Source organism: Nicotiana attenuata, chromosome 2 (genome assembly GCF_001879085.1).
Source record: "Nicotiana attenuata strain UT chromosome 2, NIATTr2, whole genome shotgun sequence".
Lineage (NCBI taxonomy): Eukaryota > Viridiplantae > Streptophyta > Magnoliopsida > Solanales > Solanaceae > Nicotiana > Nicotiana attenuata.
In genome coordinates, this window is record NC_031990.1 from 53,031,495 (window position 1) to 53,057,200 (window position 25,706).

At 37.8% G+C, this 25,706-nt stretch overlaps 2 protein-coding genes across 2 annotated transcripts in view; both read right to left on the reverse strand.

Annotated features, from left to right (window-relative positions):
* Positions 408-6,355, reverse strand: LOC109210105 (diacylglycerol O-acyltransferase 2). The gene is made up of 9 exons (XM_019373479.1): positions 5,743-6,355; positions 5,567-5,641; positions 5,375-5,460; positions 3,901-4,007; positions 3,651-3,806; positions 2,053-2,139; positions 1,415-1,512; positions 891-978; positions 408-705 (listed from the first exon to the last, which is right to left on the reverse strand). The coding sequence occupies exons 1-9, from the start codon at positions 5,940-5,942 to the stop codon at positions 604-606; spliced, it is 999 nt and encodes a 332-aa protein (XP_019229024.1). The 5' UTR covers positions 5,943-6,355; the 3' UTR covers positions 408-603.
* The window catches only part of LOC109210114, a 2,812-nt gene continuing 1,567 nt past the window's right edge, over positions 24,462-25,706 (reverse strand). Inside the window, exon 4 of the mRNA XM_019373488.1 lies at positions 24,462-24,909. Within this exon, the coding sequence (XP_019229033.1) occupies positions 24,775-24,909 (135 nt within the window). The 3' untranslated portion in view covers positions 24,462-24,774. The remainder of the gene's footprint in view (positions 24,910-25,706) is intronic.

The following is a 25,706-nucleotide window of genomic DNA, read 5'->3' on the forward strand; positions in this document are numbered from 1 at the left end:
TACCCCCCCTCCCCCCCCCCCTCTTCTCCCTCCTCTTTATTTCTTTTTCTTCTTCTTTTTCTCCCTCTGCTGCTTCTTATTTTTCTCCCTCTTTTCCTCCTCCCTACCTTTCTGAGCCGATTGTCTATTGGAAAGTCTCTCTGCCTTCAATAAATATAGGGGTAAGGTCTACATACACACTATCCTCCACAAACCCCACATGTGAGAATATACTGGGTATGTTATTGTTGTAATTGGTTTAGTATTATCTGCTGGCACTCATGCACCAAACAGGCTAAAGAGTGCACTTGGTTGAAAGAACATTCGTTTACTTCATCACTTTAAAGACGCTGCACTATAGCTTAAGTAAGAGTTGTCGCCCGTAAGAAATAAACCAATAATATACACATTAGACGTTGCATATCAAATAGAGCAGGGCAAAACTACAACTTCCATTTATTTCTTTCCCATCTCAGTCTTCTCTTCAAGACATGCACAAGCATACAGTTACATGCACACACAAGAGAGAGAAAGCAAGAAAAGAAAGGAATAAGTCCTTTTTTACAAATTTACCCAGCTGAAGAATAGATACACATGATAAGCAGTACGACGAAGTGACAAACATTAAAGAATTCTCAGCGGGAGATCATCATAGCCAACCCTCTTTTTGTGCCTTTCAAAGAGTTGTTCCAGTGCTTCAATAAAACGACTGTGCACTTCAGCGACCTTCAGGGAAAAAAAATGGAAACTAAATAAATATGAAAAGACTAGCAAACAATCTAGACACTAGTTTGTACACCCCGACCCCTTCGTCACAAGGAAACACCCCATTGTTTGTTGCATGAGTAGTCCACAACTTACGTGCCAATTGCAGAAAACGAGACAGACACTAACATGGTCAACTGGCATACCTCTTCGGCAGTAGGGTCAGGATTTTTCTTGAGCACAATAGGCCTTCCAACTACAACATGCATAGGTCGTTGAAATGGAATGGGAGAACTGCAGTGAAACACCATGGCATTACAAAGTTGAATCTAGAAACGCAAGAGTAGCAAAAGGAAAGACATTTCCAAGTACATTCTAGGGACCGCTTAAAATCCATCATATGACTGCTCGCAAGCAATTCCCTTTCACGGTTGGTGGTGATAGTGGCAGTTCTACTAAAGTTGATCATGGAACCAATTTTAGCTGTAATTAAAGGAATAAATCTAGTTTTCAAATTCAAATGTATCTCTCAAATATTAACCACTGCTAATGACAGTAGCAAGCCACTTTCAGTTATTTCATCCATAAGCAATGAGTTAAAATAACTGACTTCAAGGATTTAGTACTGGCTTTCTGGTCGAGGAGTTCATAGAAACTCAAACAAAAAGGTCAAGATTTTATATTGCCTTTCTGGTGTGTGGTCGAAAGAATAAGGTCATGCATAACATACCCCATCACGCCCCAAAAAAGTATTGGAGTAAACTTAATGAGTCTAGAGAATTCCAAGTACAGTTTCCCGCTTGGCTTCCACCATTTGTAGACATCAGACTGCAGAATTTAGATAAAACTGTAAGTACAGATGAGGATATTTTTTTCAAGCAAAATGACCACAAAAGCAAGAACAATATGAAGATAAAAGTATCGCAACCAAGACGGATCTTGGCAGTAACTTTTCTGAGGAAAATTCTGAAAAGACAATAATGAGGCACACAGGAGAAAAGGAGTTTCTCCAAACCACATAAGCAACATGATAACAAAACAATACCACAAATCAGAAACAAGAGAAGCTTGAGATCTGACTTACGAACTCTACCCAGAATGAGCCAATGTTTGTGAAATCAAAACATAAATTCTTTCGTTAAAGAGCGCAAAGTACAACAAATCAAATAAGACTTCGTTAGAAATAAAATATATGTCGAAGATATGTCAACCCTAAAATCTTAATAGCTTGCAAGCAAAAGTTTTCAGTCCTCATTTAAATTTAAATCACATAGACTGATACAGAAGTCACATACGCTAGCATTGAAGCAGAAGAATATGGAAGTGAATAGCCGAAAACTAGGAAAATCAAAGAAGAATAAATGTCACCTGGCCGAAACAGAATACAGGAACCAGTGGCTTGCCCATCTCCATGGCAATGCGTACAAATCCTTTTCTTCTTTGAAGATACGCAATCTATCAAAGATTAATAGGGCAGTCAGACTTCCCATCACAGCATAAACAAGTAAAGGATATTAAATATCTCATATTTTAACTTATCATTTCCCCCAATAGGTACACAAGGTACATAGTAAATGTTTTACCACACTAACTGTACCAAAACACACTTTCCTTTCTGCTCCAATAAATAAAACTCGACCTCTTTACTCAAATTGGAAAGACTTTTCGTTCACCCACCAGCGTTCAATCAAATATAACTATAGGCCACTCTCACAACTACCTTCTCACCCTTTTCACATTACACCGATACATTCAGGACTATTCTACTAAGCTGACGCAACAATTGATTTAGATATTTATTCTTATCTCATTACTATGGGCATGCACCAAAGAAGTATTTTGAATAAGATGTCTTGAGTTTGATCCTTCGGAATGGACATGCTTACCCTAGTTGTGAATGAGCTAACCAGTAGTGCGCATAATGAGGTTTGGTGGTGGATGCTGTTGTGAATGAGCTAACCAGTAGTGCGCATAATGAGGTTTGGTGGTGGATGCTGTTTGCAGATTATATTGTAAATCGATGAAACTAACAAACTACTGAGATATTTAAAAGCTGGGATCGCCTAAAAACACAAGAGTGCTAATAGAAAAACAAATAACAAGGTGAAAGACAGCTTTATAAGAAGGTAGCGAGACTATTAATGTAGCAAGTGAATATTCAACCGCTAAAACCTAACATATCAAATAAATAAACGAAGCAAAAGAAATAAAAATAAAGAAGGATGTTCTGTCCAAAAGAACTGGACATGATCTCATCTGACAAAGAGTGCAAATAGCGCAGAGGATAAAAGGAGACAAATAAAACTTGCAATCGTTAGACCATCTCCAGTTTAAACCTAAAGATGCACTGGTCCTCAAGTGAAATTGATGATTAAAAGTAATAAAAATAGACCAGGAAGACCAAAAATCAGAAGACAAACAGTAATCCAAAACAACCTAAAATCTTCCATAATCACCGAAACCTCAACTAACAATAGAATACAATGGAAACAAAAATTCATACAAACTAGTCAGGGTTAATGCACACAACTATATACTTTATCAAAAAATATATACTCAAACTATTTAAATAATTTTTCTGAACAATCGCTTTAACTCTATTAACTATTGAGATTTAGAAACCTCTAGTCACCTTACTATTGCTTGAGACAAAATATAGCTAAACGGAGCAGATGAATATAGATGATTCACATGTTGTGTAAAATAGGTGTAGTTGATTAGTTGATTAACATTCTCAATCTTTATTGAAGCTAAACTATGTAACCTCTCATGAGAATAGTAGAGTAACTGCCTAGATTAAAGGGGTTTGTAACAAGGTGTAATAAGTGATTACTAGGCTACTAGCTATTCCTGAACAAAATTCTTTTATGCAGCTTCATCTATTTTTGAGCAAGTATAGGAAGAGATGCGGTGAGTATAGCATAATATATTGGCTTATAAATTGCAATCCAGTTTCAAGATAGAACCTCTGAACCACGCTCCATATAGAATGCCTCTTGAACTCCACCTGGCACAATGATGCAGCTGTGACCAGAAGCCAAGAGGGATTTAAAACTTTTCCTTGTTGCAGGTGCAAGTCCTAACCATGTCCAGATATGCCTCATGAACGGTGTATAGAACACCTGTCATATTTTCTTCACAGTAAATACTAGTAGGCGAAAATAGGACTATGCACAATTAAAATTACAATTACAAGAACAAGGCATCAAGTCATACAGCTGTACTTGCTAGCACTTTGATTCTTGGGAGGGGCATGAAACCTGTAAGATCGGCAAGTGCAACCACCCCAATTGGCCAAACAGAATGTGGTTCATATCCGAAAACTGTAAGAAACAACATAAGAGTTAGTCTGAGCAACAGGAGCTATAGACTTCTGTTTTTCCATTTTTCCATTAGTCCTGCTAGAACACAGAATGGAAAATATAGTATCTTGATGAAATGTATAAACAGATTACATCAGCCTACAACAGAAGGAATACAAAGAAGTACAAATTAAAATAAGTGAGTCAGAACCCAAATCAATAGGAAACACAGAAACATCTGTTTCCTTCTGGCCCCTTGAGCATTAAAATAGTATTGTTTGTTCAATTTCCTTTAAAAATACTTCTGAATTATTACCGAAGTAAATTTTACCTCGGACGGAATATTTTCTTGCTATTTATGAAAAACATATTCGTATTGGTCCTATATCTCATTTCTTGTAGAAATGCAGATATCACACGCCTATATTTAAGGCCCAAGACAACGTGATGTAGCTTTAGACATGTATATTTGAATGCTCTATAAGATACCAAGCAAATGAAATCTGAGTAAAACTATATATCATTTTATGAAACTATGTAATGTAGATCGGCCTTAGTGGTTGATCTAATGTACACACAGCGAAACAAAATAAGGTCTTTACACACTTTCAGCAGTTGATGGAAAAGACTGAGAAGCTATTCTCCTCGAAGCACAGATTGTGATACCAAGCGACATTCTATTAAGGGAAGCATAAACCAGGCCCTCACCAGAATCAAAGTAGGATGCAGCATTTAAGCTCATTAGATATCATCTAAGTTTTAGACAAAAAGCAAGGGGCATGCTGACTCAAGCTTACATAACTTGTCCTCTGAAAGCAAGAAATTATCGGTCAACTTAGGCAGAGGCAGGAAAGCTCATCACCACTGTTTTGATTGGTTGGGAGTTAATCCACATAATAACAGTCACATAATTATGCCAAGAAAAGGATGCTTACATGGGAGTAAATTGTTCGTATTCCTCAATATTTATCCAATGTTTCCAAGTGATCAGCGAATTACAAGTTTATGGGCACATACAAAAGGTAAGGACTTTAACCAGACACTAATGATTTGTGGGAGTGTCTGCTAATATAGAAAAGTGGGGACAACAAATTTCTGCAATTTCCTAGTTTCTATCAATGTGTCAAAATGCTTATCCTTCTATAGGAAAGAAAGCTGGAATTTGACAGCAGACATACTTGGCAGCAAGTCTCTTCTTATACAAATGTACTGTTACACAATGGGAAATGCATGACAGGTTAGTGATTCCCGCCCAATCATCATAGCAAGTTGAAGTCTTCAAACAAACACAATATTTTTGGAAAATTAAAGAGTGAAAACATAAACAGAAAGTTGATTGCTTTATATTTTTTGCGAAGTGCAGAGGATAAATAGCAGTCACTAATTACCGTATGCCTCGTTAGGATCAAATGCTTTGATGTCCTCCACGTACAAATGCACCGGAAAATAACCACAAACATGCTTACAGATGTACCTGAAGATCCCCAATTATCACTATTAAGTATTAACCCAGCAGCTAAAAAACAATTTTCTCCACTTAATCAGATAAATAATCAGCATAATTGCACCATCAATCTAACCTCGATAATCTTCGCCCCCATTTATTTTTCTCATCAATTGGAATCAGCATAAGTACAAGCAATATTCCTATCACTCTGAAACAAATATCAATAATAGAAAAGTCAAAATCAGACAACTGGGGAAAATGAGATATGAGCAACTAATTAAGTAAAGATAGAATTGGAGAGAAACTAACGCGAGAGCTTTAGAGAAAGGAAGAAAGACAAAGGAAGCAAGAACAATTATGAAGTTGAAATGGATAGAGCCAAGCCATAGAACCAGCGCTACTACGGTGTGAAGCAAAGAACCAGAATCCGTCCCTTTAAACTCCACCGGCGTTGGAGGTGACGGCGGCGCCGGTTTTTGATCAATTACACCATCCTCCTCTATAGTCATGGCTTAAATCCAAATCCAAATAACTATAAAGATAAACAGAATTGAAAATAAAACAGAATTGAATGTGAATATAAAGAATTAGTTGAAAGGTATATTAATTTATAGTAAGAAGGTGGGAATTAGCTAAGTTTAAAGATAACGAAGAGGCTTTCTTCTTGTTCGAGTGACTTCGCTTGGAAATCATCGTCTTCTTTTAATTTTTAACTTTATGACTTGTGATTATGAGAGTTGAAAGTCAGAGCGTGGATTGGATCTATTTAGTATAGTATTTAGAACTTTGATAAAAACACGTGGTTTCAACAGAGGATCACAGCCTGTTAAAAATATGGAGAGTTAAATTCTATTGGTCACAAGCGACCGCCCAATTCTATAATCCAAATTGAACTCTACTCTCTTCTCCCAACAAAAGTCTCTTTCTAACCCAACATTTTAGTCTAACACTATGGTTTCTATTTTGTTTGTAGACTAACTCGTGTCAATTTGAGGCTTGTCTATTTTCTTTTATGGGGATGTCATGTATAACTCGATTAATTTGTGCATTTTCTATGGATTATTATTCTATTAATAAATCAAATTTGTGTAGCCTATAATTGAATGTCTTATCATGTCCTACTTCATCTTCTTCAAAATTATACAACTATTTTATAGTATTGCTTAAGTTATTAAAATAAAAATTATTGATTTATGAATATGTAGTAGAAGCCAATAATTGCAAACGGATATTAACTCCAAGAAGCAAGCTAGAACATTGCGTGAGGCAGGAATCTGGACTCAGGAAGAAGATCAAGATGTAAATATGAGTAAAAGTTTTGAACAACAAATTCAAGGAGTGCGGTGCGAATAGAGTAATCAAAATGGATTTGGTATGTGAGGTTAATCGGATTCAACTGGTGAGTTGTGTGACATCATTCGACTATGTACAATATCGAATATCCACGAAGCTAGGACACTATACACAAAAAGTTAACTCGTGTCTTATTAAAAGTATTACTAAAATAGAAAACAACTCACTTACTATACTATTTTGGATTGTCTTAAAATTGGAGTATCAATTTTCTGAAAGAAAACTATTCTCTTGTGCATCATCCAATATTTTTCTATCATATCCAGGTCCTCCTTTTTTTTACTAAATTCTTCAAAAAGTTAACTTTGCCTACATTTAGGACCACATATAAAATATAGCAGAATTATTGCTACTGTAACGCCGGGGTTGAATTCAGAAAGAAAAGAATGCAATATCAAAATTTTGCAATCAAATATCTAAAAATTGAATCGATTAGCGATGAACTTCTTCTTCTCATATAGTATCAGTTTGGCTTTCACAAAAAGAAGTTCCGAGATATTGTTTCCAAGAGTTATATGTACGTATTTTTTAATGTGAGTTTTTGCAACTATTTTTCATCATTTTACGGAGATGTAATTGTTGTATTTTCATCTTACTAGTATTAATTAAAACATCATAAAAGACCATGAAGTATAGTTAAATCATTATCCACGTCCGTTGCTCCTACCACTAGCAGCATTGATTTCACTCTTTACTCCTCTGACAAATGACAATCACCGAAAAATCACAACGAGAAAAAAAATTCCTAGTCTTACAGCTATTGCACAAGTCACGCCACTTATTTTAAAGGCCAAAATTAAACATGGTATATATGCATCTAGATATATAGGTAAAAATTGCACGGGGCGCCCTATTTGGTCGTCCCCATCTAACCTATACCAATTTTTTTAAAAAGTTTTAACTTGTACCCACTTTTTAAACAACTTCAGCCCCCTTTCTCCTCCTTCGTTTTTTTTTTCTTCTTCTTCTTCTTCTTCTTCTTCTTTCTTCTGCTGCTGTTGGTGCTGCTATGAAACTTCAGTTCATCGGATGATTGCCATAAATATGTTTATCAGATCATTTAAAAATAAATTATAAATAATTACGTAAGTTAGTAGACAATAATTTGTGAATATTTCCACGTACGTAAGTTAGTAGACAATGATAGTTCTGTTCTTTTCACGTTTATTGTTTCCAAAATTTATGATTTAGATGGCAATCTGATTATCTAGTATGTTAGAAAGCTTTTTCAAAAACTTCAGCTTATATAGTGCTGAAGTTTTTACAAATGAACTAAATAACTTCAGCATCTTCTGCTGAAGTTTTTGAAAAAGCTTTATGACAAAACTAATGAATCCAGGACAAAAAAACTTCAGCTTTAGTGCCGAAGTTTTTACAAATGAACTAAATAACTTCAGCATCTTCTGCTGAAGTTTTTGAAAAAAAGCTTATCCAGAACCAAAAAACTTCAGCTTATTTAGTGCTGAAGTTTTTATAAATGAACTAAATAACTTCGGCATCTTCTGCTGAAGTTTTTGAAAAAGCTTAATGACAAAACTAATGAATCCAGGACAAAAAAACTTCAGCTTATTTAGTGCAATTACAAACAAAAACTTTAGCACACTTGGTTCAGCACACTTGCTACTTCAGGCCCGTCTACTATAATGCTGAAGTTTTGCGTGATTGCCTTTGCTACTTCAGCCCGTATGCTGAAGTTACGCAAAAAAGTGGGTACGTTTGCAAATTTTTTTTTGCAAAGTGGGCACAAGTTAAAACGTGACCCAAAAAGCGGGTATAGATGCAAATGCCCCGATATATAGAGTGATGGATCCAATCATGGTTTGTGGGTTTGACAAAATTCAATGTTTTGAGATGGAACATTATATATATTTGTAAAAAGTAAATGTAGATAAAATTAAATATAAATTTTTGAACATCGTGATGTAATAGTCAATGAAGTAGGTTGAAAACATGATATCTTAGGTTCAAATCTTAATAGAGGCAAAACCATCACTAATTTCTTCCCATTTAATCAAATCTTGGTGGACTTAAAGACCTAGTAGCTATTGCTGGTGGAAGGTGTTGGGAGGCATGTCAGGCTAATCGAAGGAAAAAATATTTAAAAGAGAAAAGCAAAAAATTGCACAAGACAAGACAAGACAGGATTTACGTGGTTCGGTAATTTTTTCCTACTCCACGGCCACACAAAGAATGGCTCTTATTAACTGAAAAGAAAGAAGAAGTGGAAAAGAATTTGAATGCGCTGCAGACGTAAGCACTTGCGTCATAAGAAAAGAATTCAACCTGTCGGCGTAAGTACTTACGTCATAAGAATGTCGACGTAAGCACTTACGTCATAAGAATGCTGACTTAAGCACTTACGTTATAAGAAAAGAATTCAAAGATGAATTCTTCTGCCTATCATTTTTCTTCTCTCTTTGACTTTTCTTTCTTTTGTTTTTTCTACTTTTCTTTCTTTAACATACAATAACATGTTTTCTCCTATCAATCTCCCCCTCCAACCTATGTTACATCAAGAAAGAAATTTAAAAAAAAAAGGATTTGCTATTCTCTAGTGGCGCCTTCACGCTATCAGTCTTGAAGGCTAACTAAGGCAGTGCACAACCTCAGTTTGTCAACACCGACAACTTTGGTCAATATGCCTGACGGGTTCTTTGATCCTGGTATCTGCAGGGAAAGAGTTCCTTCACTTATCAACTCTCGGATTTGATGATACCTCAATTGGATGTGCTTTGATCTTGCATAAAATACTGGATTCTTGGCAAGATGAATTGCAATCTGGCTATCGCTGAAAAGCTCATAATTGTCCTACTCTTTACCTAGCTCATTAAGAAAATTCTTGAGCCAAATCATCTCTTTTCCAGCTTCTGAGATTGCCATGTACTCTGCTTCAGTGGTAGATAGAGTAACACTTTTCGGAAGTCTGGACATCCAGCTAATAGCAGTACCAACCAAGGTGAGCATGTACCCTGTGGTACTTTTTCAACTATCCGGATCGTCGCTTAAATTGGCATCAGTAAAGTCTTGTAAGATAATATTTTTCTTTTTAAAACAAAGTTCCATACGTGTCGCGCCCCTTTTTCTCACGAAATCGGGTTTCGACGCGTGACAACTCTTTTAAATGGGTATTAAAAGAGAAGAGTCGCCACCTAACAATTTTAAGGTGCGTTAGGACACCTATTTGCAAATAACTCCGTTTGACTAGTAGACGCCACCAAAGATCGGGTAACGACTCAAATTACCTCGGAGAGAAGGTGTTAGGCACTCTTCGAGGTCCAAACCTGTGGGTCCCGGCTAAATTTTAAACTATGTGGATTATGTAATTAGGCTAGGTGATCAAATAAATAAAGAGAGGTTAGAAGTCGAAGAGTCTTATTATTACATATGAGAATCAATACAAATCTTAATATGACTACAAGAATACAACTACATTGGTCTATATTGAACGACTAAGCGTAGATATCAAGTACATAAAGAAAGGGGGTCCTAAGTTTTTTAGCCTAAAGGATCACCCCGTGCAACATAAATAATACTTCGCAACTTCCTTTAGGTAGGAGTTGCTCATATTATTCAGCGGGCACAAACTACCATCTCCTGCTACCCGATTACTATGTAGACGTTATTTACCTAAGAGCGTTCTAATTCAATTCTAAGTCGTACCTATGTGTGCGCTACCTGTTGTTACCCAATTTTTTCCTCATTTTTAAATATATATACAAATACTTTCAAAATAGTGCATATGCATCATCATTTAGTTTATAAGCATACACAAATATTTTTCATAATTTTCCATAATTTTTTAAAGGCTTTAAATCAATTTATTTCTACACTTTTATTATATAAATATCTAATAATTATCCTTCAAATCATTTTATGATGATCTAATCATCCAAACTTGTCATTTACACCAATATGAGGCCTTAAAATTTTCAGTGCATCTCTTATAATTACATTTGCATTTTTAAGGCTAAATTGCATATTTTTGCAATAATAATTACATTATTTATACGAAAAATGACCTTTTATATTTTTATAATGTTAAGTAATTATTATTAATTATTTCTATGCACAAATGATATTTTCTTATTTATTTATTACTTTTTATAAAATTATTTATTTGATTAAACTTGGATATTTAAAATCTGGCCCTAATTTCGAACTTAACTACCCAGACATTGGCCCAATAGCCCAATCCTAAACGACCCAACCCAGTCGAAAACTGACCCAAACCCTTCTCAAATCCCAGCCGTTGATCAAAAATGATCAACGTCTCACAAACGCCTCCCCCCTTTCCTTGTATCACTCAACCCCAAACCCTAACCCCATTCCCTCCAAAACCGCCGCCTCTCTATTCTCTCTTCTCTGAAAAACCCTAACCAGCCGCCTCTCAAAAACTCCTCTCCTAATCCCCCTTCTGATGGGATTTTTTTTCCATTCACTTACTATATCCGTATATTTCCATTACTGGGTGATTCTCTACGGTATTACCTAGTACTTGCCTAAACATGGCAAGTACTCTTACTTTGATTCTGTCTGATTGACTTCCGCCTCTTGAATCTGGACGATATTGCGTCCACACACGTTTATTCTACACCGTGTGAGTCCGATTTGTTCATATTTTGCTGATTCGTATTTAACCCTAAAGCTAGGGTTTACAGATTTTCTCTGATTCGAATCAAAATTGGTCCAGGCCTTTGATATTAATTATTATCTCGTCTATATTCGCCCTATATGTGTAAATTTGTTTATTTCTGTCAATTTTTTTTACTTACCCTAAATTAGGGTTTCAGATTCTTTTAAAACGAACCAAATCTGGTTCGATTCTTTGATTTTGAATAGTATTCCTGTCTATGTTCATCTTATTCTATGCAGCATGTGATTCTTTTGCCTTTTATTTTCGCCAATTTGTGTATTTTACCTAAAAATTAGGGTTTTAAATTTTTTCCTTCCTTACTGATTTTAAAAGATTTCCTTTCCAGTGTTTGACTAATTATTTCCATGTTTATGAGTTCAATTCCTACATTATATAAACTCCTCCCCATTCCCTTTTGAAATAGTTCGAAAATCATTAAGAAAACTACAAAAACTAAGTTGTATGCTCTTTGCTTTTGAATAATCTTGTTCTGTACTTTAGTTCCTGGCCGGCTGAAAGCCAAGGCCAGAAATTCTGAGTTCTTGCTCTTTTGATGATATTCACAATACTGTGGGATTCCTTTCTTTCTTGTTTCATTTTTACTCGTGAGTTACCAAGCCTTTACCATTTCATTTTGATTTTCCTGCCTTTTTGTTCAATATTATTCAATTCTAGACTCTTCTAATCTAAAGGCCATTACATTTGTAATTTGAGACATGTTTGTACCTGAGTTGATTAATTTCTCTCAATTCTACCTAGCCTATGTGTTACTGATAGACATCTCTTGAAAGTTTAAGTTTGATGTTAGCCTTGTTATCTGGACATGCTCTCCTATCCTTTTTTTTTTTTAAATTAGTTGACTAAGCATGAATGTATTCCTTAAGTATGTAACAAGTTTGTTTCTGAATTTGCTGTGATGTAACTTGTTTGATCCTGTTTTGACTTCCTAGTAATTGCCTTAAGTAGTTCGCAACATGTTAGGTCTTGTTGCTAATTGATATGATCCTCTCTTGTGACACTAGCCTTCTGCACTTAGCCTAATCTGAACTCACTTCTTTTTCCTACTAGGAGACTATCTTGCAGCTTGTCTCGTTGATATGTGCATTATGTATTTGAACTCATTTTCTGAAACTTGGTTAAGTCTGTCTTAAATCCAAGCATGTTTGTTATCTATTTTTGTGTACTCAATTTGGTTCTGTCCTTCAGGGATATCCCTTAACCTCATTCTATTCCTTTACTGTCTGGCCCCTTTGAGTTCTTATTCTTAGCCGGCTGAAAGCCAAGGCTACTTAGGTTCTGTCCTTTGACCTCCCTAGTGTGAGCACGTCCCTGGGTTCTTGAAGCCCTTGGGAACTCTGACACACTAGGGCCTGGGTTCTCCATGCTCAGCTATGTTTTATACCCACTGGGTGAATCACTTAATTCCTGGCTCCTTATGTCCATGAAAATGTAATTTCTGGGCTATTGTGAACCACGGGAATGAAGGCCTGGCATGGCCGGGTGTATCTTTGGGCCTACTGTAGGCTCCCTATAGTTATTTACTTCTGTAATTTACTCTATTCATTCTGGGTCTATAATAATTCTTGTAATAACATTCTGGGGTATTAGTAAAATTGGGGAAGGGTTTTTTATCTTACACTTGCATCGAAATAGGTAGAAATCTTGCCTATAGGTATTCTATTTCACTCAGAATGTGTCGCTATGCTCAAACATGTTCATTTATCATGTGTTAGAAATCCTGCCTATAGGTCCTTAATTTGGTTCAAATGTTTCTGCTTTCACCTGTTAGAAATCATGCCTATAGGATATTGAACGATTAATATCTTAGTGTGCGCATAGGATTCTGTTAACTTACACACTGCCTAATTTATGATGTAGATATCACGCCTATAGGATCTGAAATCGGTGTTAATTATAGAAATCATGCCTATAGGATCTAAAATTAATTTTAATTATGATTATAGAAATCCTGTCTATAGGGTCTAAAAACAGTCTTAATTATCGTCCTGCTCGATTTCTTTAAAGAGTTTTCAACACGGCGCTAATTATCACCATTAGAAATCATGCCTATAGGACTCGACTAAGTAATTCTGAACATACTCCCGTGATCTCTGTTCGTAGTTACTGCGTGAATCACCTAGACATCATGCATATAGGTTTTAATCCCTTAAAATTGTGATCATCAGGCAACTATGTAGGCTTTTCTGTAAAAATCGTATTAAAGGTAAGGATTTTACATCTGAAACTGCTGCATGTATTAAAATCCAAAATCACGTAGAGATCATGCCTATAGGATTCCATAACTTTAATTAGTTTAAAATCTGCAACTGCCAAATGCTCAATATGTTTGCGTGCATTCGTTGTCAAAGTGTGGAGGCCAACTTGAGCCCTTAATTGCTTTTATATGAAGTCCAACCTGTTTTGCATATCGATTAGTTTTATCATTTTTAGCAGCCTAAGTTGAAGTCTAGGACTACCTAAATAGAGGTCCAAAGCCTCCTAGACCATAGGCATGGGACGAGTAGTGCATGCATAGGGTACGGTTTAGAACCAACTAGTGCGCTTTAGGTAACAATTTAAAGATAGTAATCGGGTAGAATGAGATGATAGTCTGTGCCCTCTGAATAATATGAGTAACACCCTATCTTAAGGGAGTTACGAAGTATTATTTATGTTGCACGGGGTAATCTTTTTTTTAATAATAACTATTTACTACTATTCAGAACTTTGATAAAAAAAAAACGTGGTTTCAACAGAGGATCACAGCCTGTTAAATTATGGAGAGTTAAATTCTATTGGTCACAAGCGACCGCCCAATTCTTTAATCCAAATTGAACTCTACTCACTACCAACAAAAGTCTCATTCTAACCCAACATTTTAGCCTAACACTATGGTTTGTATTTTGTTTTTGCAAATTTCTAGACTAACTCGTGTCAATTTGAGGCTGGCTTATTTTTTTATGATGGTAATATCACGTGTAACTCGATTAATTTCACTCAATACCTATTATCGTCCACAAAATTAAATATTGATTAACTCTCCTACCTAAAACTTAAATATATAGGAGCCTGATAAATGAACGATTATAGGTATAGCCCCTAAATCCTTTTTTTGGTGCATAAGTTTTCTCTTTTCTTTGTTTGGTAAAAGATGATGAATTTTCCGGTAGCAGTTGTAAAGAGTAGAATCCTGCTATACCTGAAACTCTATGTAGCCTGTTGTATTTAGGATAGTTCATTACTTGGTGTCCAAGTGTTGTAGTTTATTTAGGACTCATAAGCCTCATATGTGTATATATATTGACGTTATAGATGAAGAGAGATCTGCAGACTCTTATCATGGTATCAAGAGCTATAGTGTCTTAACAGCCATCATTTTTTTTCTCCTTCCCATTATTGTAGCACTACAACAATACACCATGACTAAAGACATAGCCTCTTCCAGCAATACTATGATTTCATACCCTTCCACACCAAATTTTGCTCATCAACTGCTCGTAAAGCTCACGTCGTCGAATTTCCTGTTATGGAAGACTCAGTTTCTTCCCATGGTGTGTGGTTGTGGTCTTAACCATCATATTGATGGTAGCGAATCAGCACCAGCCGAGTTTTTAGATGATAAACAATCTAATCCAGCCTATATATCTTGGGTTCGTCAAGATCAACTCGTGTTGAGTTGGATTGTTGCTTCGGTTTCGGAAAGTGTTTTACCACAGCTGGTTGGAGCAGAAACTGCTCGTGAAGCCTGGGATAAACTTGTGACAGCATATGCGTCAGGTTCCAAGCCACAAGTTCGTGAACTAGACGCAACTGCATACTTTGCGTCGAGATAATGCCACCATTGAGAGCTATGTTCAAGGTGCCAAGGCGATTTCAGATAAGCTTGCTGCTCTGCAACACCCAGTCCATAATGATGAACTCGTTGAGTTTGTACTTGCCGGTCTAGGCCCTGCATATCGCCCGTTCACAAGAGCCCTTGAATCTCGTCATGAAGATATTTCGTTTGATGCCCTTTATGGCATGTTATTGAACGAAGAAAGACAACTAAAAAGGGATGAAGCCCTTACTGTTATAGCTCCCACTGCTCATTACACTCAAAGCTCCTTATCATCCACACAAGGCCGAGGTAGAGGCCGTGGAGGTCGAGGTCGTGGACGTGCTGGTGGTCCAGGATATTCCCAGCAATTCCAGAATCGTAACCATCTAAACTCCACTGGTACACAAGCAAAATATGACACTTCTGAAATTATTTGTCACAATTGCGAAGGCAAGGGTCATATCGCACGAGTTTGCCCTTCGCCTAAGTCTACGAATGGTCCTAGAGTTACTGGTCGTCCTTCTTCCAATTTAGCAAGTACTCCAACATATTCTAGACAGAACTGGTTGATGGATAGTGGCACCACGCATCATTTAACAGCTGATCTTGACAATTTAGCCATCCATTCCGAGTATCAAGGTCCAGAGGAAGTAACCTTAGGTAATGGTTCAACACTGCCCATCTCTCATATTGGAAAAGGTTCTATATCTATTTCTAATCGTAAATTTTCTCTTGATAACATTCTTCATGTTCCAGATGCCAATCAAAATTTATTGTCCATTAGTTCTTTTACTACCTCTAATCAGGTTTCTATTGAATTCTTTCCTAATTATTTTTTGATTAAGGATTTGAAAACGAGGGGCATTCTTCACAAAGGGCCGAAAGATGATGGTTTATATGCACTCCCAGATCTGCAGTCGCGTCTCTCACCTGCTTCCTATGCTGCTTCACTTGGTGTCTGGCATGCTCGCTTAGCTCATGCCTCTTATCCTACTGTTCGTCGGGCTTTGCCATCTTATAGTTATTGTTCTTCTACTTATAAGTCTCCTACTTTATGTCCAGCTTGTGCTGTTAGCAAGAGTCACAAAATTCCTTTTGTTGAGTCTAGTTTTAAGGCCAATAGCCCTTTAGATTTGATTTGTTCTGATGTTTGGGATCCGGCCCCTGTTACTTCTAATGATGGATATCGCTATTACGTTATGTTCTTTGATCATTTTAGCAAATATGCCTGGATTTATTTTCTCCAATGTAAATCTGAAGTATTATCCGTCTTTATCCAATTTCGGACAATTATTGAAAAATACTTTGGTCGCCCTATCAAATCCTTTCAAGCAGATTGGGGGGGGGGGGGCGAATTTCAAGCCTTAACTACTTATTTACGCGAGAATGGTATTACACAACGCTCTTCATGTCCCTACACCCCAGAGCAGAATGGTTGTGCTGAACGTAAACATCGTCATATTGTTGAGACGGGACGTGCATTGTTAACACATGCTAATGTTCCAGAAAAATTTTGGACTAATGCTTTTGAAACTGCTGTTTACACTATCAATAGACTTCCAACTCCCCGTCTGAATCACAAATCTCCCTTTACATTTTTGTTTAACATGAATCCTGATTATTCTTTTTTGCGCATTTTTGGATGCTTATGCTTTCCTTGGCTTCGTCCATATACAAAAAGTAAGCTTTCACCTCGTTCTAAATCATGCATTTTCTTGGGCTATAGTAAGATTCATAAAGGTTACAAGTGTTTTGATCCATCTTCTGGAAAGTTTTATGTCTCACGTCATGTTGTTTTTGATGAACATGTGTTCCCATTTGCGGCTAAGGATGATGCTACGGTGCCCACTACATCAACACATACAACTGATCCTATCACTGTCCAGGTGCCATCCTCGATCCACGACCAGCACCCTTTAGAAGCTCAATGCGATGCCTCATGTGGACCTTCTTCTTCCTCAATGGAGCAGGCTTTACAGTTACACACATCAATATCTGCTGCTTCACCTGATGAGATAAGTGCATCATCATCGATATCTGCCTTACAGAAACCTGGACCTTTGTCTAAAGATCTTAGCGGTGTGTCTTCTTCTAGCCAAGGTCAGTCTAAAACTCATACCATGGTCACTAGGTCTCAAACGGGCTCTTTAAAACCTAAGCAACCTACATCCTTTGCTGCCAAGACCAATGAGGTTACAGATCCAACATGCTACTCTGAAGCTGCAAAATTTGCTCACTGGCGTCGTGCAATGCATGACGAGTATAATGCACTTCTTCAGAATGGTACTTGGCAACTCGTTCCTCCATCAGAATCTCAAAATGTCATTGGGTGTAAGTGGATTTTCAAGACCAAAACAAAGCCTGATGGTTCTGTGGATCGTTATAAGGCCAGGCTTGTTGCGAAGGGATATCATCAACGTCCTGGTGTTGATTATGTTGACACCTTTAGCCCAGTAGTAAAACCTGCCACCATCCGCCTTCTCTTATCCTTGGGTGTTACCAATAATTGGCACATTACTCAACTTGACATCTCCAATGCATTTCTGCATGGTCACTTAGACGAGGTAGTGTATATGTCTCAACCCCCTGGGTTTGTGGATCCCAATTATCCTAACCATGTCTGCCTACTCAAACGATCTCTATATGGGCTTAAACAAGCCCCTCGTATGTGGAACAAATGTTTGACAGATGCTTTACTTTCATATGGCTTCTCTGGATCTAAGACTGATTGTTCCCTCTTCTACTTCTCCTCTGGGAAAGAGAAGTTGTTTTGCTTAGTCTATGTTGATGACCTCCTTGTGTTAGGCACTAGTCCCACTCTTATCAGCTCTCTTATAGGCCGCTTGCAATCACAATTTGCTGTACGTGATCTTGGGCGACTATCTTATTTTCTGGGAATCGAGGCGTCATGGGATTCTTCTGGTTTGCATCTGTCTCAACGCAAGTATGTCAATGATCTGTTACGCCGAACCCAAATGGACTCTTGTACTGCCATTTCCACGCCAGCTACTGCCCCATGTCGGTTGTCTGCCACTGAAGGAAACCCGTTTTATGATGCTACCTTATACAGAAGTACAGTTGGTGCATTGCAATATCTCACTTTCACGCGCCCGGATATTGATTTTGCCGTGAATAAAGTGTCCCAGTTCATGCACAACCCACTGGATTCTCATTGGGTTGTTGTTAAACGAATTTTATGTTATCTTAAGGGTACTTCATCGCATGGCCTGCATATTTCTCGTCAACCATCTACTCTCTTACATGGATATTATGATGCGGATTGGGCTGGTTCTATTGACGATCGTAAGTCCACCAGTGGTTGTGCTATTTTTCTTGGAACTCATCTGATCTCTTGGGCATCAAAGAAGCAACGTGCAGTTTCTCGTTCGAGCACTGAGGCAGAGTATCGCGCACTTGCCAATGCAGCCTCCGAACTCACATGGTTGGAGTTTCTACTTCGGGAAATTGGTTGTTTCTCTTCGTCTACTCCTGTGTTATGGTGTGATAATCTTAGTGCAATGTATTTAACTGTTAATCCAGTTTTTTATTCTCGAACCAAGCACATGGAGATCGATTTTCATTTTGTTAGAGATAAAGTGAAGAACAAAGCACTCTCAGTTCGCTATGTTGGCTCAAATGATCAAATTGCAGATGTTCTCACCAAAAGGCTGTCTAAGTTGTGCTTCCAAAGTTTAAGGACAAATTGAACGTGCTTGCCAACCCTGTTCAACTTGAAGGGGTGTGTAAAGAGTAGAATCCTGCTATACCTGAAACTATATGTAGCCTGTTGTATTTAGGATAGTTCATTACTTGGTGTCCAAGTGCTGTAGTTTAGTTAGGACTTATAAGCCTCATATGTGTATATATATTCACGTTATAGATACAGAGAGATCTGCAGACTCTTATCGTAAGAATTTTGGTATAGGATAAGATACGATAAGGTATGTGAGACTGTAGGCGAGGAGAAATAATTTGTGCATTTTTTATGGATTATTATTTTATTAATAAATCAAATTTGTTTCGCGTATAGTTGAATTTCTCTTCATGTCCTACTTCATCTTCTTCAAATTATTGCATAAACTATTAATTAAAATAAGATATGAATAATTCACGAATGCGTAGAAACCAATAATTCAAATGGATGTTAACTCCAGAAGCAAGCTAGAACATTGGTATGGGAGTTTAATCTAATCCAACTTGTGAGTTGTGTGGCATCATTTGACTATGCACAATATTGAATATCCACAATGTTAGGATACTATGCACAAAAAGCTAATTCATGTATTATTATAAATATTACTCTGTTCACTTTTACTTGTCCATTATACTAAAATTATGTTTTTACTTTCACTTATTTATTTTAGTAAATCAAGAGAAAGATAATTTTTTCTGTTTCATTCTTATTAACTACTAATTTTTCAAATTATTTTTCAAAACTTTTTGAAATGTTATCATTATGGGTATTATGGTAAAATATGTACCTTGGTTATTATTTCTTAAGGTGAGTGCAAAGTCCATCGTTGACAAGTAAAAGTGAACGGAGAGAATACTATTCTGGATTGTCTTTTAACTCTGTCTACATTTTAGGACCACATATCTTTCTTTTTGTTCATCGAAAAGAAGGACTTTATATTATTGTATCAACGAACAACAAAGGTTAAATATACTCTTCGTATCCTGGACAATCCAACTTGGGAAAAACTTTTCCCAGGAGATGTACTTCAACAAAGGAATAGAAAATCTAGCTAAACTATAAGCTATTTTGTTCAAACTCCTTGGAATATATAGAAACTCCAGATGATCACATGCTTGATAGTTTCAAATGTCTTCTTACATCAATTCTATCTCCCATGAAATAGCCACTTCTTTCTCGAGCATACCAATAACATTCTTAGCGTGAGATTAAATCTTCTAATTTTTCCATCCATGAGTAGCACATTCAAAAGCCTTTCTTATGGTATACGGTCGAAACCTGCCTCATTTATTGCATGACAGATCGGGGCTGAAACGTGATGGGTTAAAGATCGACCCCGGATTATATCGAACCAAGTTAGAGCATGTATCTTCAAGATCATCGAGCCCGTAGCTCCGGAACCGACCCCGACTCCGATCAAGCTCAAGGAAATATTATTGGACCGAATAACGGAAGGCCGAAATATCCGTAACCAGTCGAATATCACGGCGGGAATCTCGGCACGTATCAATAAGAGACCGAGCAAATCATGAGATTTCTTACCTTTTGAAGAATTGTATCTAAAGAAGGACTACCCTACTATATAAAGGGGATCTGATTATTTGTAATACCCATTGTAATACGCATCCAAAGGCAATACACTATTATTTCTAGTTCTTATTATCTTACTATTCTGTTCCGACATCGATTGAGGCATTTTCTGGCTCGAGGGTGATTAACCTTCAAGGCTAACACTGTTCAACTTGTGCGGTTTGCATTCACTTTTCTGTCATTGATTTCATATGTTTTCTCAATTTGTATTAAGTTATATCACGTATCCTTAGAACCGCGTATAAATTCAATTGTTATCCGATTTTAAGGGTAAACAGTTGGGCGCCTACCGTGGGGCTAAGGATAATAGTGGTTATTTGATACAAACTTTCATAACACGCACTATTTTACACTTGTTCTTTGGAGTGTCTTTGATTCCAGGACCAAAGTGTTGAACTCTCAGTCAGCACCCTACACGTTGACAATGATTTCGGTCACCACGGCGAAAATGATCACATAGCACCGGGGAACGACGCACCCCCGGTCGATCTCGATGGAGCCCCAGCTGCAGATCCAATCGACGTCAGGTCACATATAGCCATCAATGCAAATTTGGCCTCGATCCCGAGGACAGCATCCGTAGGGATGTTCGACCAGCCGTTCAAAGCACGCATGACGGCAAAAATGGCGGAATCAACCTACGGGTTGCAGGCTCAACAGGCAGTGATAGCCCAGCTCTAGAACCAGAATCGCCCACCGAGTAGGATTGAGCCCGAGCTGTCCCAGGAAGTTGTTCACAGAGTTGAATCAGTCTCAATGAGAAAGAATCGGGGCCATCAAGGTCGAGACCAGGAAGTCGGACCTTTTCAAGGTAAGACAAAAGGACAATGAAATGCTCAGAGAATTCGTGTCTCGATTCCAAATGGAACGAATGGACCTACCACCGGCCGCTGATGATTGGGCCGTTCAAGCCTTTACCCAAGGACTCAATGTTCGAAGCTCGGTGGCTTCACAACAGTTGAAGCAGAATCTGACAGAGTACCCAACTGTTACTTGGGTCGATGTGCATAATCGGTACCAATCAAAGATCAGGGTCGAAGACGATCAACTTGGGGCTCCTACTGGGTCTGTTTATCATGTCAGACCCGTCGATAGAATCAAGAGAGAAATTGACCAGGAACCGAGGTCGAACGAAGATCGGTACCAACCATATAATTGAGATCGTAAAAGCAGCGAATTTGGGCGAATTTCTATGCGAAATGAAAGGAGAAGCGATCGAGTTCAGAGCTCTCAAGGGCTCATGAGCAAGAACGACTTCGACAGGCCTATCGAACCTAAAGAAGCACCGCGATTATCGAAATACAACTTTAATGTTGATGCGGTTGCCATCGTATCGGCTATCGAACGCATCAAAGATACCAAATGGCCTCGAGCTTTACAAATTGATCCAGCTCAAAGACATCCCAACCAAATGTGCAAATATCATGGCACTCACGGCCACAGAACGGAGGATTGTTGACAATTGAGAGAAGAAGTAGCCCGGTTATTTAACAACGGTCACCTACGAGAATTTCTAAGCGACCGAGCCAAGGATCATTTCAGAAACAGGGACACTAACAAACACACCGAACCAGAAGAACCTCAACACGTTATCAACATGATCATCAATGTCCCTCAAGGACCGATGTTGAAATGCACCAAAGTGTCCATCACAAGGGAAAAACAGACTCGAGATTATATACCGGAAGGAACCTTGTCTTTCAGCGACGAAGATGCAGAAGGGATCGTGCAATCTCACAACAATGCTCTGGTAATATCTGTACTCATAAATAAGTCTCGGATTAAGTGTGTATTAATTGATCCAAGTAGCTCGGACAACATCATCCAGTCGAAAGTCGTAGAACAAGTCGGTCTACAGGATCAAATTGTGCCCGCAGTCCGAGTCCTGAATGGATTCAACATGGCATGTGAAACCACTAAAGGGGAAATAACATTACCAGTCAATGCCGTCGGGACTATCCAGGAAGCCAAGTTTTATGTGATCGAAGGTGACATGAGATACAACGCCCTGTTCGGGAGGCCATGGATCCACAACATGAGGGCAGTGCCTTCGACCCTTCACCAAGTGTTAAAATTCCCGACACCGGGAGGGATTAAGATGATCTACGGAAGACAACCAGCCGTAAATGAGATATTTGCAGTCGATGAAGTAATTCCGATATCAACACTCTCGTCGTCAAAGGAACCAAGTTCGAAAGCAAAACAGGAAGCCAAATAGCAATCACCGATGCCGGCCTCGACCCAACCAGACAAGCAGGGGACTGACGAAGACAGTGATTACAGGGTTCTTCGATCCTTCATAGTCCCCGATGATTCCGACGCTACCAAATCAACTGTCGAAGAGCTGGAGCAGGTCATATTGTTCGAACATCTGCCCGATCGGAAGGTATACCTGGGCACGGAGTTAACCCCCGAGCTCAGAAAAAAACTCATTCAATTTCTTATAGCTAACATAGATTATTTTTCTTGGTCCCATCTCGACATGACAGGGATCCCACCGGAGATCACCACACACAAGCTGAGCCTAGACCTAAAATTCCATCCGGATAAGCTAAAAAAGATACCCCAATCCAAGATCAAACATGCTTTCATCAAGGACGAGGTAGCTAAAGTCCTCAAAATAGGGTTCATTTGGGAAATCACATACCCCCAATGGTTAGCAAACGTAGTAGTATTCCTTAAAAAGGGAACAATCTGAGAATGTGTATGGATTATAAAGATTTAAAATAAGGCATGTCCCAAGAACTCTTTCCCTTTGCATGACATCGATCGCATAATCGATGCCACAGCCGGCCACAAGATCCTCAATTTTCTCGATGCCTACTCCGGGTACAACCAAATACGAATGAACCCGGATGATTAGGAAAAGACCTCCTTCATCACTAAGTATGGCGTATATTGCTATAACGTAATGCCGTTTGGATTAAAAAATGCCGGTGCCACTTACCAACGCCTAGTAAACCTCATGTTCGAAGAACAAATAGGGAAATCCATGGAAGTTTACATTGACGATATGTTAGTTAAGTCCCTGCGAGCAGAGGACCATTTAAAGCATTTGCAGGAAACCTTGAGTATATTGAAGAAGTACAACATGAAGCTGAATCCGGAATAATGTGCGTTCGGAGTCGGATCAGGTAAATTTCTTGGGTTCATGGTATCCAACCGAGGAATCGAGATCAACCCCGATAAGATCAAATCTACGAGGATATTACGGTAGTGGACAACGTGAAGGTCGTGGAAAGGCTAATCGGGCGCATTGTCGCCCTAGGGCGATTCATCTCGAGGTCCTCCGATAAGAGCCGCCGATTTTTCTCGTCACTGAAGAAGAAAAACTTCACATGGACCCCGGAATGCCAACATGCCTTGGAAGAACTTAAGCGATATCTATCGAGCCCTCCACTACTTCACACGCCGAGGGCAGATGGACAACTATACTTGTACTTGGCAGTATCGGAAATAGCGATAAGTGGAGTCCTAGTTCGGGAAGAACAAGGTACACATTTTTCAATTTATTATGTTAGTAGGACCTCAGGTGAGGCCGAAACTAGAAAAATTGGCGCTCGCTTTGCTAAGCGCCTCTAGGAAACTGAAACCGTATTTTCAATGCCATCATATATGTGTAGTGACAAAATCCAATGTTTTGAGATGGAACATTATATATATATTTGTAAAAAAATAAATATAGATAAAATCAAATATAAAATTTTAGAACATTTTAATTTAGTGGTTAATGAAGTGGGTTGAGAACATAACTCTCATGTTTAAATCTCAACGGAGGCGAAAACGCCAGTGATTTCTTCTCATATGTCCAAACTTTAGTGTACTGAAAAACCTGATAGGTATTGGTGGAGGAAGGTAGCACATATCCCTAGAATTAATTGAGATGCACACACGCTAATCCGAAGATCATGTTATAAATATAAAAAAATCCGAACCAACAATATGTAAAATTCTAGATCAACATTAATATGATGGGTAAGAATCACAAGTTCACAACCAACTATGGATGAGTCGAACTCAAGCAAGCATCAAACTAACATACAATCCATTTGAAGCTACAAGCCCAAATTTCTCTCGATCATATGAGGGTTCGCTATGCAAATAATCCGCTACAGGTATATATTGCTTTAAAATAGAAAAACAAAGAAGATCTCTGTTCTCTTCAATGTCTTCATGTTATCACATGCAAAAGCGATGATCCTGCATTTCAGCAGCTTAATTAAACAACAAATCAGAGGTACACATTTTCAGACTTTAACATCTCATATGGAGCCAGCCAAGCCATTTTCTGTAGGATTTACTTGGATGCCTTCTCATTTTAGCATTACCAACAACTTTGTGATCTGTTTTCTCAGCTAAAGATGCTGCTTTAGTAGTCGAGGCTTCTTCCTGCGAAGTAACAATATTATGTAGCCATTAATTGTTAGGACCGAAAAAAATCAGGTGTCATGCGGAAGCTAGCAAAGCAAACCTTGAACGACGATAAATCAGACAACAAATGAGAAATATACTAATAGAGACACAAACATTTAACGTGATTCGGTCAATTGACCTATGTCCACGGCAGAGATGAGCAATCACTACATAAACGAGAGTTTATGTAGTACGCTAACACTTGTCCCGAAATTCTCCCCCTAAACAAGACTCTCAAGCCCCCTGCGGCTACATTATGGATACTACTGAATGAGAATGAAGGATCTTCAATTTATAGAAGTCTAAACTTTTTCCTACAAGAAAAAGGACTAGACAAATATGGAAGATTTATAATTTCCTTCTACAAGAAGGAAAACCCAATTATGATAAATATGTTGTCCTTTCCTTCAAGAGATAGAAAAACCCAATATGATAAGAAAATATGTACAACACCTAACATTAATTACTACAAGTCGCTAACTAATGCTAGTAATTATTATATGTTTCATCTAATACAATATGTTGAAAATGTATTCAACGTGCTTGGGGAATTTATGCTCTCACTATGTTACTTAATTACAGTTGGGTGTATCATGCATGACATAATTCTTTCAGGATTTTTAAAACTTGAATTACAACAAGAATACGATGTGAGCATTTGAGAGTGATAAAGAAATATAAAGTGTTAGACAATTCTAATTGTGTGTATAATTTGGATGTAATATATATATATATATATATATATATATATATATATATATATATATATATAT